The sequence below is a fragment of the Cyphomyrmex costatus genome, unplaced genomic scaffold (assembly GCF_001594065.2).
Source record: "Cyphomyrmex costatus isolate MS0001 unplaced genomic scaffold, Ccosl1.0 scaffold130, whole genome shotgun sequence".
Classification (NCBI taxonomy): Eukaryota; Metazoa; Arthropoda; class Insecta; order Hymenoptera; family Formicidae; genus Cyphomyrmex; species Cyphomyrmex costatus.
Genome location: NW_017275283.1, coordinates 409,003 through 423,843, shown reverse-complemented (window position 1 = coordinate 423,843; position 14,841 = coordinate 409,003). Strand labels below are relative to the sequence as shown.

Genomic DNA, 14,841 nt, shown 5'->3' with positions numbered 1-14,841 from the left:
TTTTATTTTTTATTTAATTATTTAAATATTTAAAGTTGAAATTTATAGAATATTAATTAATAAGAAAATGCTTTATATATATAAAATTTTATTGCAATAAAATTGATTTCAATTTTATCAAAATTAGTAAAAGAATTGGTTTTACAAGATAACACATATAAGAATTTTTATTTATATTTTATATTATATTTATTTAAAAAAATTTGTCAAAGCTCTTTTTATTAATTCGAATTTCGTGGCATCGATTTTCGACAAACTCAAATACGTAGAGTTTTATTTCATCGAAACTCAAATTATGAACTAAAGTTATAAAATTAGATTAAATATTTTGGAAAATTCTTATTGTAAACTTAAAAAACATTTCTCTTTCTGAACGAGAAATTTTCTTTATATTATTCTTTTATGTTATTTCACATTATCACATGGAGTTCGAGACGTGAGTCTCTGACATCAGCAAACATAGAATAAGTCTCTCCTTCGTCGATAGATTTTCTCCTCACTTATTAAATTACTGGGCCCTTAGACCTCATAAAAAGTATCGATCAAGTTGCACTAAGAACCTGCCAAAGGCGTAATTCATTTTCGTATTTCATAATTATTGTAAAAATTTTCTTCTTTATAAAAAGCGCAAACTTCTTAAAAGATAGAGACAAAATAAAAATAAATATAAAAATACTTTAGTTTTTTGAGAACGCATTACTTACATAATCACATTATTCTTTAACTTTCATATTTTAGACAAGTACTGATATGAAAAGTAACTTCTATTAAGTGATAAAAAAATTGCCATTTTACAACAACTTGTTATACAATTATATAATACTTATTATACAATTTTATTATACATTGTTATTACTTTCTTAGATAAGAAACATTGCTCATACATAGATTTACTGCATCGCTAACAAATCTTCAAATTTGCAAGACATTGAACCGCACGATTGAATTTTGGGAATGTAGCCAAATAATTATTCGAAAATTTGCATACCACGAAAAGCAGTCACATCACTATTTATAAATCTGTAGGGAAAGAGAGTGAATGAAGAGTGAAACTGATAATATTCTTTACACATTTAATGTATGCCTATACTTGTTCACAAACGTGATACAATCTTTAAACATAGATTTGTCCGATATTCGTATCTTATCTTACTTTTGAGGTTTCCGGATAGTTCTGACATGGAAGATAAATTATCTGTAAGCATGATCGGTCCCTAGTATAGTATCATTAATTAAAGTATAAAAGCCCTACATACAGCAGATATTTAACTCTAACTCATTGCTTACAAATGTAGTATTTTCTGCGAAGTACTCCTCTGCGTAGCCTTAATTGTCCTTAATTCTCGTTATCTCCATGAGATCTTCTAATCAATACTAAATCAAATACACATGTTGTCTTTCCAAACCATAGTAACGTACGTAATATTAAAGAGAATGTTTTACTACGCGTTATGCTAAATTAATATAATTTTGCTGAAAAAGCTACTAAATTTTAATAAATATTTATTTAAATAATATTAGCAAACTACTTACTTACAGGAAATAAAAAAATAATACTCAAGTCAAATTAATGGTTTTTGTATCATATAAATACATATATACATTTAGTAAATTAGTAAATTTTTTTAATACAATACACACAAAAGGTCCGTGCGTATAGAATACATGTTATTTTATATTAATGGTTGTTTTTCTTTTACAACTGTTATCGTTTTAGCCATTTAATCACCTTATTACTTAACTATTCATGCAAAAGGATAATAATTTCCGTAATGTATAAGAATAGCTAAAAAATGAATAAAACATTGTTTGTAAAATTTTTCAGATTAGACAAGATGGAAAATCGTTTTCAGAGCAAAACACAAGAAGATGATGTAATTGGACAATTACCCCAAAGTAATAAGAGGCCCTCTATGTCTTTAAGTATGGGTGGATTATGGGATGTAGTTCCACGATTGGATCATTACAGGTACATTTTTATAAGTTAATTATTTAAGTATCTCGACTTCGAAAGTTAATTAAGGTATATATCATACATATATAAAATTAATTATATATATGTATATATGTGTGTATGTATGTATATATATATATATTTCACACACACACACACACACACACACACACACACACAGACACATACTATTTTAATTGTGTTTTAAAATCAATTTTTATATAAAATGGAATATATATTATATATTCCATTATATACGTTACATGTAATAACATTTTACGCGCGCGCGCGCGCGTTGTATAAAATTAATTTTAAAAAGAAAAACTCTTAAAATTATTTCAAAATTAGTTATTAAATTTATTATATTTTGATCCATCTTCTCTTTTATATCGATACATTAACGTAAACGACCTTCATGTTTAGGCAATATTGGAAAATCATTAATCTTTTTTCATACGCATACCTTATGCGTATGATATAAAAAAAATTATGTTTTTTACATTTTTTTTTAATCCAATAAGGATTTATTTGATTCGACAAATCCGGCTTGCCGGAAAAATAATAGTTTTATCGTTACAATATCATCAGTTTTTTTTCTATAGATTAAGTCGTCGTGCGAAAAGACCATCTCTGAGCACTCTGCATGAAGGAAATCTCATAAAGGTGAGGAAACTTATATACATTTATACTCTTTGTTGCAGATATACAATACAGTATCAAACTTCAGATATTAATTAAAAATCCGGGAAGATATTAATAAAATATAGATATATTTGAATACAAAACATGGATAGTTAATTAGACATTAAATTAAATAGAAACTGAAAAATAATGAGAAGTAAAATTTGATAACTTTTTAATATGTATACTATATGTTGTTTAATTTGTTCTATTAATTTAAAAATCGACTTTGATTTTATGAAAAATTGAATTTAATTCTTCACTCACATACATACGTACATAATGTTAAAAGAGATTTAGTGATAATATTTAAAAAAATATATAAAGATTATTTAAAATGCTTATCAAATTTGATATGCTTTTTATAAACTTTGATATATAAACACTGTTAGAAATCTATTTCTCATATATCCCGCTTGATATATAGTTAGCTATTATTTTATATCGAATTCTTATCGATGATATTGAATTTCTGTAATATGTGTGTCAATGTCCTATTACGCTGTCTATCTTCTCTATTATGTACGTCTCATTTTCTTCGCAATATTTATTTAAAATATCTTTATAATGTAAAATATATTTTTTTACAATAATAATGTTCTTGACTTAGTAAGTTACAATTTATATTATTTTTCATATTATTTTTGTATATGCAATTAATTGTTATTATATTAAAAATATATTAATTTTGATAATAAAGTGTGTATGTGTATTTGTGTACGTAATATATTTTAATCTTCCACACTAAATATGTTAGATTTTTCCGGCGATAAAATTGCTACTGTAAAGCAGTAGCAACTGGCATAAAGCAAAGTTATTAGATCAATCTGGTAATGACTAGATAAACATATTGATAAATACATGAAGATTTCATAGACTGTTATCACTGCAATTTTTATTAAAAAACGTAGGTATCTCAATTTTTATAAGCTCAATATTATTGCTCAGTAAAATATAGCTTATCAATCGAAAGAACTTAAATAATTATTGATTTTTCTTGATTTGAAGTGTTCAAACTTTTGCTATTTTTTTAAAAGTTTGTATTTATTAATAATAATTATTATATAAATAGGCAATATTATATATAAATTACATACAAATTATATCTTCTGCCTTTTAAAAAATATATAAAATTTATATTTTGTTCATTTACCTATATAATTGGATTATTTAATAAAATTATATAGTATACACACACATACACACACACACACACACACACACACACACACACACTCAACAGCAAAATTAAAGCATCACTTATCCTGCCTCCTCAAAAATAGGGAAATTTTAAAAGAGTGTAACTTCGTCAAAAATGATCGTAAAAAAATATATTACGGTAAAAGTATATAAAAAAAAAATCTATATTAGAACATATCGCGAGTATTTTATATTTTCGTGAATGACGAAAGAATCGCCTCACATTGTGATTTCTTTTCTCTCTTTCAAAGACGATCGAAGTCGTGAAGGTAACAAAACTAGGCAAGGGGAAACTAGTTTATTAAGTTTACGTAGCAGTAAACATTCGTTCATTAAGATTGGAAGAAGACTATGTGGCTGTAGAATTCTTATATGTATTTAAGAATATGATTGTACAATATGTAATAATTATTCAACAAAATAAGGTGATTTACTAAATAATTGCATATATTTTATAATTTGTTATTGTATTATTTATAAATTAGTATTATTTATAAATTTCTTTATATTATTATTTACAAATTGATGTTAACAGGTATTGGTTAAACGGAAATATAATCGCTTTGCTTTATTTTGTTACGAGAATACAAACTGAGCTACTTATGTTATTAAACTTAAATAAAAAGTTTGAAAAAATATATATTGTAGATAAAACTTAAATTCGACAACGTAATTATTGCATATAAATAAAAAGCAGCGATACAATAAATAATTTTATTTAAAATATATGAAGTAAAATATAAAACCTATATAAAACATATTTAAATTAAAAAATATTTACAAATTTATGTAATATATAAGTTTTTAAATTAATTAAAATATATTAGAGCTTTTAACGTGTTGACATCGCGCATTGGCACTCGGTATATAGCCAATTGTAGTGTTATCTAAAGAACAAATGAGTTCGTGAAAATGTGCAGTGGTCGGTTTTTATCATTTTTTAGTTATCGCTCAATACGTCCTTGCACGTTCTTGAATATATTGTAGCATAAATATTAATGAAAAAGTTTTTACATTGCTTTTACAGACACATACACATTCACTCAGTTTAACAATTATCAAAATACATTACTTTTATGATATTTCCAAAATAAGAAAAATATCTTAAGCTTAATCAATTCATTTAGAATTTGACATTGATTCTTTTAAAAGTAAGATAAAATTTAGATTTCGCATTTCTTGTTAATGCATATAGTTATACTATCAATAATATAATATTTTATTCAGTTAAGTATCATATTCAGTTTATTCAGTTTGTCGCGAGCATCGTTAAAACTAAAACAGTGAACAATATAGCACGTGTCCTATCTCTAAAATTTACATGTAAGTCATTTTCAAATATTTTGCGATCAGTGGAGTTTTTAGAACTTTTAATTATCAAGTACTAGTAGACTAATATATTGAATGAACACTTAATGAAATACTGTAATTTGTATAATGTAATTCAGAGATCTAACTATTGGAATTATGTAATTATATAATTATGATAATACTGCATAGCATCGCTATCAAAATTACTCGACATCAAAATGTAATGCTGACAGTACGGATTTGAACCTTTAAATACACGCTGTTCCAGGATGCCAATTCCGTCGAGACCGGACAAGTCGGAAACGTTGTCGGTCAGCAGGGTCACGTTGGAATAAAATTAGGATGGATCCAAGGCGTTCTTATACCGTGCCTGTTGAACATCTGGGGCGTTATGCTGTTTTTGCGACTTTCGTGGGTAGTCGCACAAGCTGGCATTCTGCAGACTATAGTCATTATCGGAATATCGGCGGTCGTCTGCGTCATTACGACGCTTAGCCTTAGCGCAATTAGCACTAATGGGGAAGTAAAGGGAGGTGTGTTACGGTAACGCATTCTGTAATTCTTTTTTTCCGAAGGAGTGGCGTCATGCACACCATCACTCTATATACGATTGTGTCGTTAGACGCTCGGGGTTTTTCCCTGAGCTAGAAGATTCTCATCAGAATTATTTATCCAATTTAGCCGGGGCAATTTGTCTTGATACAAGAAAACATGATTATCATTCTTCTAAATTTTGCCGTATCTCTTGTTTATTAAAGGGATTACGATTCATACGACAGAATAGTAATGAATGTCAGAGAAGAAATTATTAATTTAAAAGCGCTCATAAAGATTATTTCAGAAGTTATTTAAAAAATTGGATGTAAAAGCATGAGAAGCTTTTATCATCACATAAATTGAATAGATTTAGTAAAATATCTTTTAATATAAAAATGTGCTGGAAAATCCTGTTTTTAACTCATTTTATAATTTCAGTCTAATTAAATTCGTATCTTGCCTAGCAAACACCAAGATAACATGTAACGTACATGTTAGTTGTAATATAATTATTCAATCGCCTCAACAATATAATAATTGTAATAAAAAACACATATTATACTACATATATATTATATTGTTGAGTCGGATATTACATAACTATAATATGTACGTTACATGTAATTTGATGTTTGATGAGTAATAATATTCTGATAAATTTTGATATCATAAAACTGATCTCAAATAATTCAAACAGTTTTGTTGAACATTCCATACCTTTATTTATTAAGAAGACAGTTAATGATTAAAAATAGAATAAAATAATTTCATCTACAGGTGGAATATACTTCATCATATCTCGTTCTCTTGGACCCGAGTTTGGCGCATCAGTTGGAATTGTATTTGCGTTTGCAAATGCTGTAGCAGCTTCTATGAATACTATCGGTTTCTGTGATTCCCTTAATGACTTGTTAAAGACAAACAATTTAAAGATCATAGATAATAGCGTAAATGACGTTAGAATTGTTGGTATAATAGCGCTCATCGTTATGATTTTTATCTGTGCAATCGGCATGGAGTGGGAATCAAAGGTATTGGATCTGTTATAAAATTATTTTATTTATATTAGGTGCTTGAATTAATTCTCGCTGTTGACCGGGAGAGGTCAGTATTTGTACTGTTTCAACATTGTCGAGAGTGACTGCTTATGTATATGAAAGTATTATCAATAGAAAAAATTACAGCTTTCGATGGACAATATTGTGAATAAAACGTACCTTTTTGATAAAATAAGCACGAGTTTTTTTTAGCAAAAAAACAGCGAATTAATTCAAGCACCTAATATTGTATATATCGAAATTTTTAAACTCTTTATAAAAATAATAAATTGATTACAAAATACGATTGTAAATAAGATGTTTGTTTTAATTTGTTAGTAATATATTTTGTGCTCTTTTATTAGGCACAAAATTTCCTTATAGCCATCATTGTGGGTGCGATCTTTGATTTTTTAATTGGTACTATCATGGGACCACAAAATGAGGAACAGAAAGCGAAAGGTTTTATAGGATTTTCTGGTTGGTATAAAACTACAATTACAGTAGAGAAGTCCGTTTATCTATACTATATTTATATGAACAAGTTTTATGCTTAGTTTCAAATATTCAAACTCATAGCTGACCTCTTATTATCCGAACACCATAGTTTGGATAATAGAAGGAGACTAGAACTGGACGTGCTCGACTTCGGTTTTCTCAATACTAGTTCCTATTATCGTGACTAATAAGGACTGGTAGAGTTAGTGAACTTCTATTATCTAAATTCAATTATTGGAACTGTGTCTTGTCACCCAATATGCTTAGATAAACGAAGTTCTACTGTATATAACGAAACAATAACATGGTAATATAATGTGACTCAAATAAGATGAGTTTATCAAAAGGATTGTTATAATAATTTAAAAAAATCTATATATTATGTTTAGCGGACGTATTTATGGCTAATCTCGGATCAGATTATCGGTACTCTGAGAAAAACAATCAAACTTTTTTCTCGGTCTTCTCCATCTTCTTCCCATCGGTCACCGGGATTCAAGCGGGCGCTAACATATCCGGTGATTTGAAGGATCCAGCGAGTAGCATACCTATCGGGACTCTTCTCGCTTTGTTGATATCCATGTTTAGTTATGCAACTTTCGTCTTTTTTGCTGGAGCCGCGGCTGCTAGAGATGCAGGTGGTTTTGTGAACAATACTATTGTGGACTGTATTCCTGGATTAAACTGCACGTACGGACTGCAGAATAGTTATTCAGTATGTTAATATTTAAAATATTAATAAAGATTAAATTATCATATTTTTATAATTTACTTAAAATTATCATATTTTTTTCTTATTCAATCTAAAACAGTAGTCTCAGAGATGAAATGCGTCATTTTTCGCAGTAAAAGTCTTAAATTAAGAATTGATTTAAATTTATTCACACATTACCTTCAAAGAGTGAGTATTTATAAATAAATAATAAAACTTATAATGTTAAATTTTTCAATTAATGTACTTTTGTGTTTACAAATATGCAATATGAGATAAAATTATTAAAGGAACTATTTTTTTTGTAAACATAATAAATTTAATATTTACCAGTCATAAATTATTTGCTTAAAAAAATCATTATCAAATTTGAAAAAAAAAATGTAAAGAAGTAGTAATTGTTAAATATTTTTATTTAATATAAGTCAAATTATTAACTGTACAATTTGTAAAAAGTATTATTTTTTTTAGGTCATGCAGTTAATGTCATTGTGGGGTCCTCTAATTTATGCAGGCTGCTTTGCAGCTACTTTGTCGACAGCGTTGACAAATTTATTATCAGTACCAAGACTCATTCAGGCTTTAGGTCAAGATCGAATTTATCCCGGGTTGATTTACTTTAGCAAGAGATACGGAAAGTCCGGGGAACCCTATAGAGGATATGTTCTCACGTTTGTCGTTGCGGCACTCTTTCTCTTAATCGGTAAAGTATTTGGTCCGAAATATTACGAGCTCATTGACAGATATCGAATTTCTATTATCGTTAATTTTGTTTCCTAGAAGCTCTTAATCGTTTCCCTTTCAGCCGATCTCAACGCAGTCGCACCACTCATCTCGAACTTCTATTTAGCCTCGTACGCTTTAATCAACTTCTGCACTTTTCACGCAGCGTTAATTCGACCTCTCGGATGGCGGCCTAGTTTTAAAGTAAATTAGAAATTTACTTAATTAAATAATACAAAAACGATGCTTTCTAAAGACACTTAATCTTCGATAATGTTTGATATTTTGGAATCCTTTTCTTCACGTGTATGCATATTATATGTTTGAAAAAAATTATAACTAAGAAAGGAGAAATGAAAGATGTTTAATTATACTACTATATTCTTTCATTTGTTTTATCATATACTTTATTCTTTATATTTTAAAATTATATAATTATTTTTTATTTATTTTTGAAAAATTGATGGTATATATATTTATTAAAAATTAAAGAATTTTAAGACAAAAAGATTAGACCTTTTAAGCATCTTTACAATAAAGATAAAAATATATGCGCAGTGTCATTAATTTCTTCTTTTTATTTATAGTACTACAATACTTGGCTATCTTTGATGGGTTTTATTCTTTGCGTGGCAATTATGTTCCTTATCGATTGGGTGACTTCACTCGTTACCTTCGTCATTATCTTTGCGCTATATCTAATAGTAGTTTACCGTAAACCAGACGTGAACTGGGGCAGCAGTACGCAAGCGCAAACTTTTAAGACTGCAATTTCCATCGTCTACAGGTATTATTTAAAAATAATTTCTTCTGTTTACACACATTTCTGATTGTATTCCTCTTAAGAAATTCTCCAGATGACGTGGCCAATGTACGCCAACTTTACGTACATTCGCTAAATACTGGCCTACATTTATATGAATATACATATATATGTATATATAATTATGTCGTATATAATATTTACTATTTGGAGTACAATGTCCATTTTATCTGGAGTGGAATGCTTGGGTTAATGTCTATCGTAATCTAATACAAATAAAATGTCTACTTGGCATTTTTATCTAATTTTTATTCTTGGAAGTACTATATAATATATAAAATATTATTTTAATTATTCAATTTGTATTTTAATTAAAAATGGAGCTTTTAATGTAAAATGTATGAAAATTTTCTAGGTTAAATTCTATTGACGAACACGTGAAGAATTACGCTCCTAAAATTTTAGCCCTTACTGGCCCGCCTGCTGCAAGACCCGCGTTAATACACTTAGCGAATCTTATCACAAAGAATAATTCGTTGCTGATTGCCGGTGAAGTTTTTCCGGTATTATATCGATTTAGCAATAGTATAACTTATACTTATTTGTAATCATTTACGTTATAAAATTGTGACGTAAATTTTCAAAATTTTAGACTCGATTATCGTATCGACTACGCTCCGTACGCCTAAATAATGGTATCTTCTGGTTGCAACAACAACGTATAAAATCATTCTACCATTTAGTGGATGACTTGAGTCTGGAACGAGGTGCTGCTGCATTGATGCAGGCAACCGGGATCGGTAAATTGGCTCCCAATGTAGTTCTCATGGGTTATAAAACCCACTGGTCTACGTGCAATCATAAAGATTTGCAGGAATATTTCAATATTCTTCAGTAAGTTAATTGACTACTTATTTCAGAATTATACTTTAAAATGAAAAATTAATGATAAAATAAATTTTGAAATACGCATTTCAAGAATTTAAAGTTCGTTTTCTCTTTAGCAATGCTTTCGATAATAAGTTGGCTGTAGCAATCTTGAGGATCGCCGAAGGTTTAGATTGCTCCAGCATTATAAATGGAGAAGACACGAACGGAGAGGATGATCACGGAGGTCTCGTACAGAGTACTTGTAATTTGGCGGGTAATACTCTTATGCACGCTGACAGCGATCTTTCTATGAGTACGCAGATTCCCAGAGTACAAAGCGTGCCGACAATAGGTAAAAATCTATATCAAACCAAAATAGAAAGATTCTCAGCAAACACGAAGTACGTGTTAGTTGTAATGTCCCACTCAACAATATAACTGTAATATAATGGTGTATGTTATATGTAATTCTATGCTTGCTATAGATTGCATCGTCCCAATTATCATCTCAATTTATTATCATGATTAATATTTGTATCAATGGATTACATATTTATGATTGTGTCAACAGAAATTAATTCTATCATAATTTAATAATTATAATTAAATAAATTTTAATAAATTATTAATAAATAATTAAAATTAAAAAGTTATTAATAAATAATTAAAATTAAATAAATTATAATTAAATAATTTAATAAATTAACCATAGAAATGTAATTAAAAAATGCGATCAATTTTTCAATATACTTGTTTCTTGCATTTCAGTTTAATATCATTTTATAGGTACTTCATTTGTCACACCCGACGTGACACCTGTGATTGGATATTCAATGATAAATTGGAAAGTGCACGATAATATAAAACAGAAGAAAAAAAATGCTGTTGATAAATTGTTGTAAGTAAAACAATAAAATAGTTCTCGTTGTATTAAATTTTTTTTTTTCGTATAACTCAGAATTAATCTTGTTTTACAAAAGTTTAATCATACATTTTTTTAATTTCTTTGTTTCCAATTTGTAATATTATACATATTTCATTAATTAAAATTAAATTGAGTTTTTATTAAAATTACTTAATATTAATTAATTGTAAAAAATTAAGAAATTTATGCTACTTGATGTACCTATATTACTTGATTTATGCTATTGAACCTTACCTCTCTGTCATATGTTTCTAATAGTCGTTATTAAATTTTTTTGTGCATATTCGCCAAGAAAAGATTTATTTTATAATTTTAAAGTGTGTTTTGTTTATTATTAAGTGATCTTTATTAATTTTAGTGAAAGACGAAACGGCGGAATGACTTCTATACCAGAAAATGTAACAATTTTCCAGAAGAAGTACAAGAAAGGAACAATTGATGTATGGTGGCTATATGATGACGGAGGTAACTTACCAAAATAAGTGGATGATTGGGGTATGTCGATTAAATTGTTATAGACATACCTCAATCATCCGTATAAATTAAATTTGTTGGAATTTCCGACTCATTTGTAAGTGGCAGAAGTTATTATTTGACAGGTTTGACGGTTCTCTTACCGTATATAATCAGCACGCGCTCAAATTGGAAGCATTGCAAAATGAGAATATTCGCTTTGACTAACCATAAGCACGATATTAGCGCACAAGAAAAAGAGTAAGTAAATAATAAAATATAGTATTTCATATATAGTCTATATTTCTATAAATACAATATAACAATTTATCACAATAAAGCTATTTTAAGTAAATAATATTATTATTATAAAAATGTTATAAATTTTTTATAACATTTCATTCAGAAATTTTTCGCGATATAAGAGTATATCATAAATTATTTTGCAGAATGATTGAGATAATGAACAAAGCACGAATTAATTATAGCAGCTTGAAAATAGTAGATGACATTGGTGTTGAATTAAAAGAAGAGACACGTACTTTCTTTGATAAATTAATATCCGATTTTCGAATAAACGATTCTTCCGTAAATGGTGGTAAGTTATTATCACCATTTTCGTTTTAACATCATCAAATATGCATCTAATATTCAATATAAATAATTATTATTTTTAGAATGTTATATTACTGAGAACGAGCTTCAGACTCTACGAGAGAAAACGCATCGGCAATTACGATTGCGAGAATTATTATTGGAAAACTCGAGTCAATCTACTTTAGTAGTTATGTATGTATAATAATATATATTAACAATGGGCGAGTTCAAGACGACAAAGCGGCTAGGTACGCTTGCCGAGCGATCGAATATGATTGGTTAGACCTATAAGTAATAACCATTATGTTCATTTGTTCGGGGAGTAGGCTAGCTGCTTTGTCAACTTGAACGTGCCCAATATTAAATCTTTCAGGATCGTGAGAATTTAAACCAATGAAAACCGATAAAACATGCCCTAACGGTCAAGCTGGATCTTGGATGCTTCTAAATAATTGCGTGTGAATTTATATACTACGTATTTGTAGATTTTTAATTGCGCACCAAATTTTTTTTTTCTAGACTTGAAACGCAAGTTCTAAATTATCGCAATAATATCACGAATTAAGTTAACTAACAATTTTTGATGCTCTTTGCGCATCGTAGATCGATCTTAATAATGTTAAATGCCATATTAAAATCTGTAAATAATTAATTTTTATTGCGAAAAATATTACCTCGGCCGGGAGTCAAACCCGGATCTCTTGATTTCCGTGCGAAGGTCTTAAGCCTTTAGATTTAGAAGTTTAGACTACCGAGGATAGGCTTCGTGATCCAAAGGCTTAGGACTATCACACGGAATGCAAGAAATCCGTGTCCAACTCCCAGCCGAAGTAATATTTTTCGCAATGAAAATTAAATATTTACAGATTTTAATACGGCAACATTATTAAGATCGATCTAAGATTCGCAAAGAGCATAAAAAATTGTGAAATTGTTAGTTAATTTAATGTTAATCAATTTAATTCGTAATATCACTGCAGTAGTTTAGAGCTTGCATTTCAAGTTTGGAAAACAAAATTCGGCGCGCAATTAAAAATCTACATATGTAGTACATAAATTCACATGCAATTATTTAGAAGCACTCAAAATTCAGTTTGACCATTACAGCATGTTCTCATTGGATTTCGTTGATTTAATATGTATTAAGAATTTAAGTAATCCTTATTACAGAACAAATATATATCTTTGTGTATATTTATTTATAACAATTTTTTTAAGTTATTTGTTTAATATTAAAAAAATAGTATTTAATACAAGGGAATAAAAAAATATTATGTATATATTAATACATAACTCTCATACATTTCTTTATGTTACTTTCTGCATTACGATTTACAAATTATCCTCGCTACACTAGTATTAATAATTTTTTAATATATACTTTTTTTAAATTTAAAGGTCTTTACCAATGCCAAGAAAGGGTGCTGTATCGGCACCGTTATACATGGCCTGGTTGGAGACACTTACGAAAGATATGCCACCCACAATTTTAGTCCGCGGAAATCATACATCTGTATTAACATTCTATTCGTAGTCCACCGAACATGGTCTAGTTTTCGTAAGTTTTAATTCGAATATTAATTCTTTATTTTTATTTTTTAATATTAATTATTCAAATTGCATCTTTTTGATAGAGATATAATCTTCATGATAACTGTAAAACTTTAGCTTTGGTAGTCTTTCTTCGAAATGATTAAAATCTTCTATCACAGCAATTATATTAAAACACTTTGTACTCGTTGCAGATATTTGTTACCAGTTTCCATCAGGTGATTTGAGTCTCCATGATTCGAGAGTGGGCTTGCATCGTCTATGCCAAAATGAAGAAATGGATGAAACAGCTTTTAACAGCTGACGGATAAAATTGTTGTACTCAAAAATTGTAATGATAAGCACAATGAAAAATGACGAACTTTACTAAAGTTCGACTTCAGTTAACGATGACACAGCAAGATTCTTGAATCGAATGACGAATAAGACTTTGAATGTCGTAATAAAGAGTATGTTGAAGATTATTAGCAGTGAGAAGTTGTGTGACAGAAGAATTTCTTAATAGAATGAGCAAATATTTTATCTTTACATCAAATGATGAATAGAATCAAAGACATTTTCTAATTAAAAAAATCTTAGATTATGAACGAGGTAGATAGTGTGAAACATGCCAATAAACGAATTTTAGTAGAAAAAACTAGGATAATCAAAGTAGAAGCGGAAAGAAAGACATAGTGAAATAGTGAAATTAGAAAATGAGAAGAATAATAAAGCACGAAGAAAGGAGGAACATATTTTATGGAAAGATTCCATTGTACTCGAAAGAGCTTGAATTAGAAATATGTAGATATATGTATTATTGTAAATAACTTGTCTATTTTTTATTAAGTTAAAAATGTTTATTAAAAATGTAATAAAATTTCTCTAAAACAATATATAACGTAACTATTTAAAAATTTAGACATTAAAATTATTTGAAAAGAATTCTTGACTCAATGTATAAACACGTGGTAGAATTTTCTAGCTCTCTCTCTCTCTTCTCTCTCTCTCTCTCTCTCTCTCTCTCTCTCTCTCTCTCTCTCTCTCTCT

General features: G+C 28.3%; 1 protein-coding gene across 3 annotated transcripts in view; it reads left to right on the top strand.

The window, feature by feature from the left end:
- Nucleotides 1-14,537, top strand: part of NKCC (sodium potassium chloride cotransporter) — a 17,841-nt gene extending 3,304 nt beyond the window's left edge. The window contains exons 1-19 of one of the 3 annotated variants that reach the window (XM_018550821.1): nt 1,836-1,969; nt 2,557-2,617; nt 5,415-5,679; nt 6,461-6,714; nt 7,086-7,200; nt 7,608-7,933; nt 8,402-8,633; nt 8,736-8,857; nt 9,241-9,440; nt 9,832-9,979; nt 10,069-10,310; nt 10,421-10,638; nt 11,073-11,184; nt 11,570-11,676; nt 11,811-11,925; nt 12,114-12,262; nt 12,342-12,453; nt 13,660-13,819; nt 14,007-14,537. In XM_018550821.1, coding sequence (XP_018406323.1) covers nt 1,836-1,969; nt 2,557-2,617; nt 5,415-5,679; nt 6,461-6,714; nt 7,086-7,200; nt 7,608-7,933; nt 8,402-8,633; nt 8,736-8,857; nt 9,241-9,440; nt 9,832-9,979; nt 10,069-10,310; nt 10,421-10,638; nt 11,073-11,184; nt 11,570-11,676; nt 11,811-11,925; nt 12,114-12,262; nt 12,342-12,453; nt 13,660-13,795 — 3,048 coding nt within the window. In that variant the 3' untranslated portion in view covers nt 13,796-13,819; nt 14,007-14,537. Of the gene's footprint in view, nt 1-1,825; nt 1,970-2,556; nt 2,618-5,414; nt 5,680-6,460; nt 6,715-7,085; nt 7,201-7,607; nt 7,934-8,401; nt 8,634-8,735; nt 8,858-9,240; nt 9,441-9,831; nt 9,980-10,068; nt 10,311-10,420; nt 10,639-11,072; nt 11,185-11,569; nt 11,677-11,793; nt 11,926-12,113; nt 12,263-12,341; nt 12,454-13,659; nt 13,820-14,006 lie in introns of those variants that run through there. The other 2 variants (XM_018550822.1, XM_018550823.1) reach the window with 2 other exon arrangements.
- The last annotated feature ends 304 nt before the right edge of the window (nt 14,538-14,841 follow it).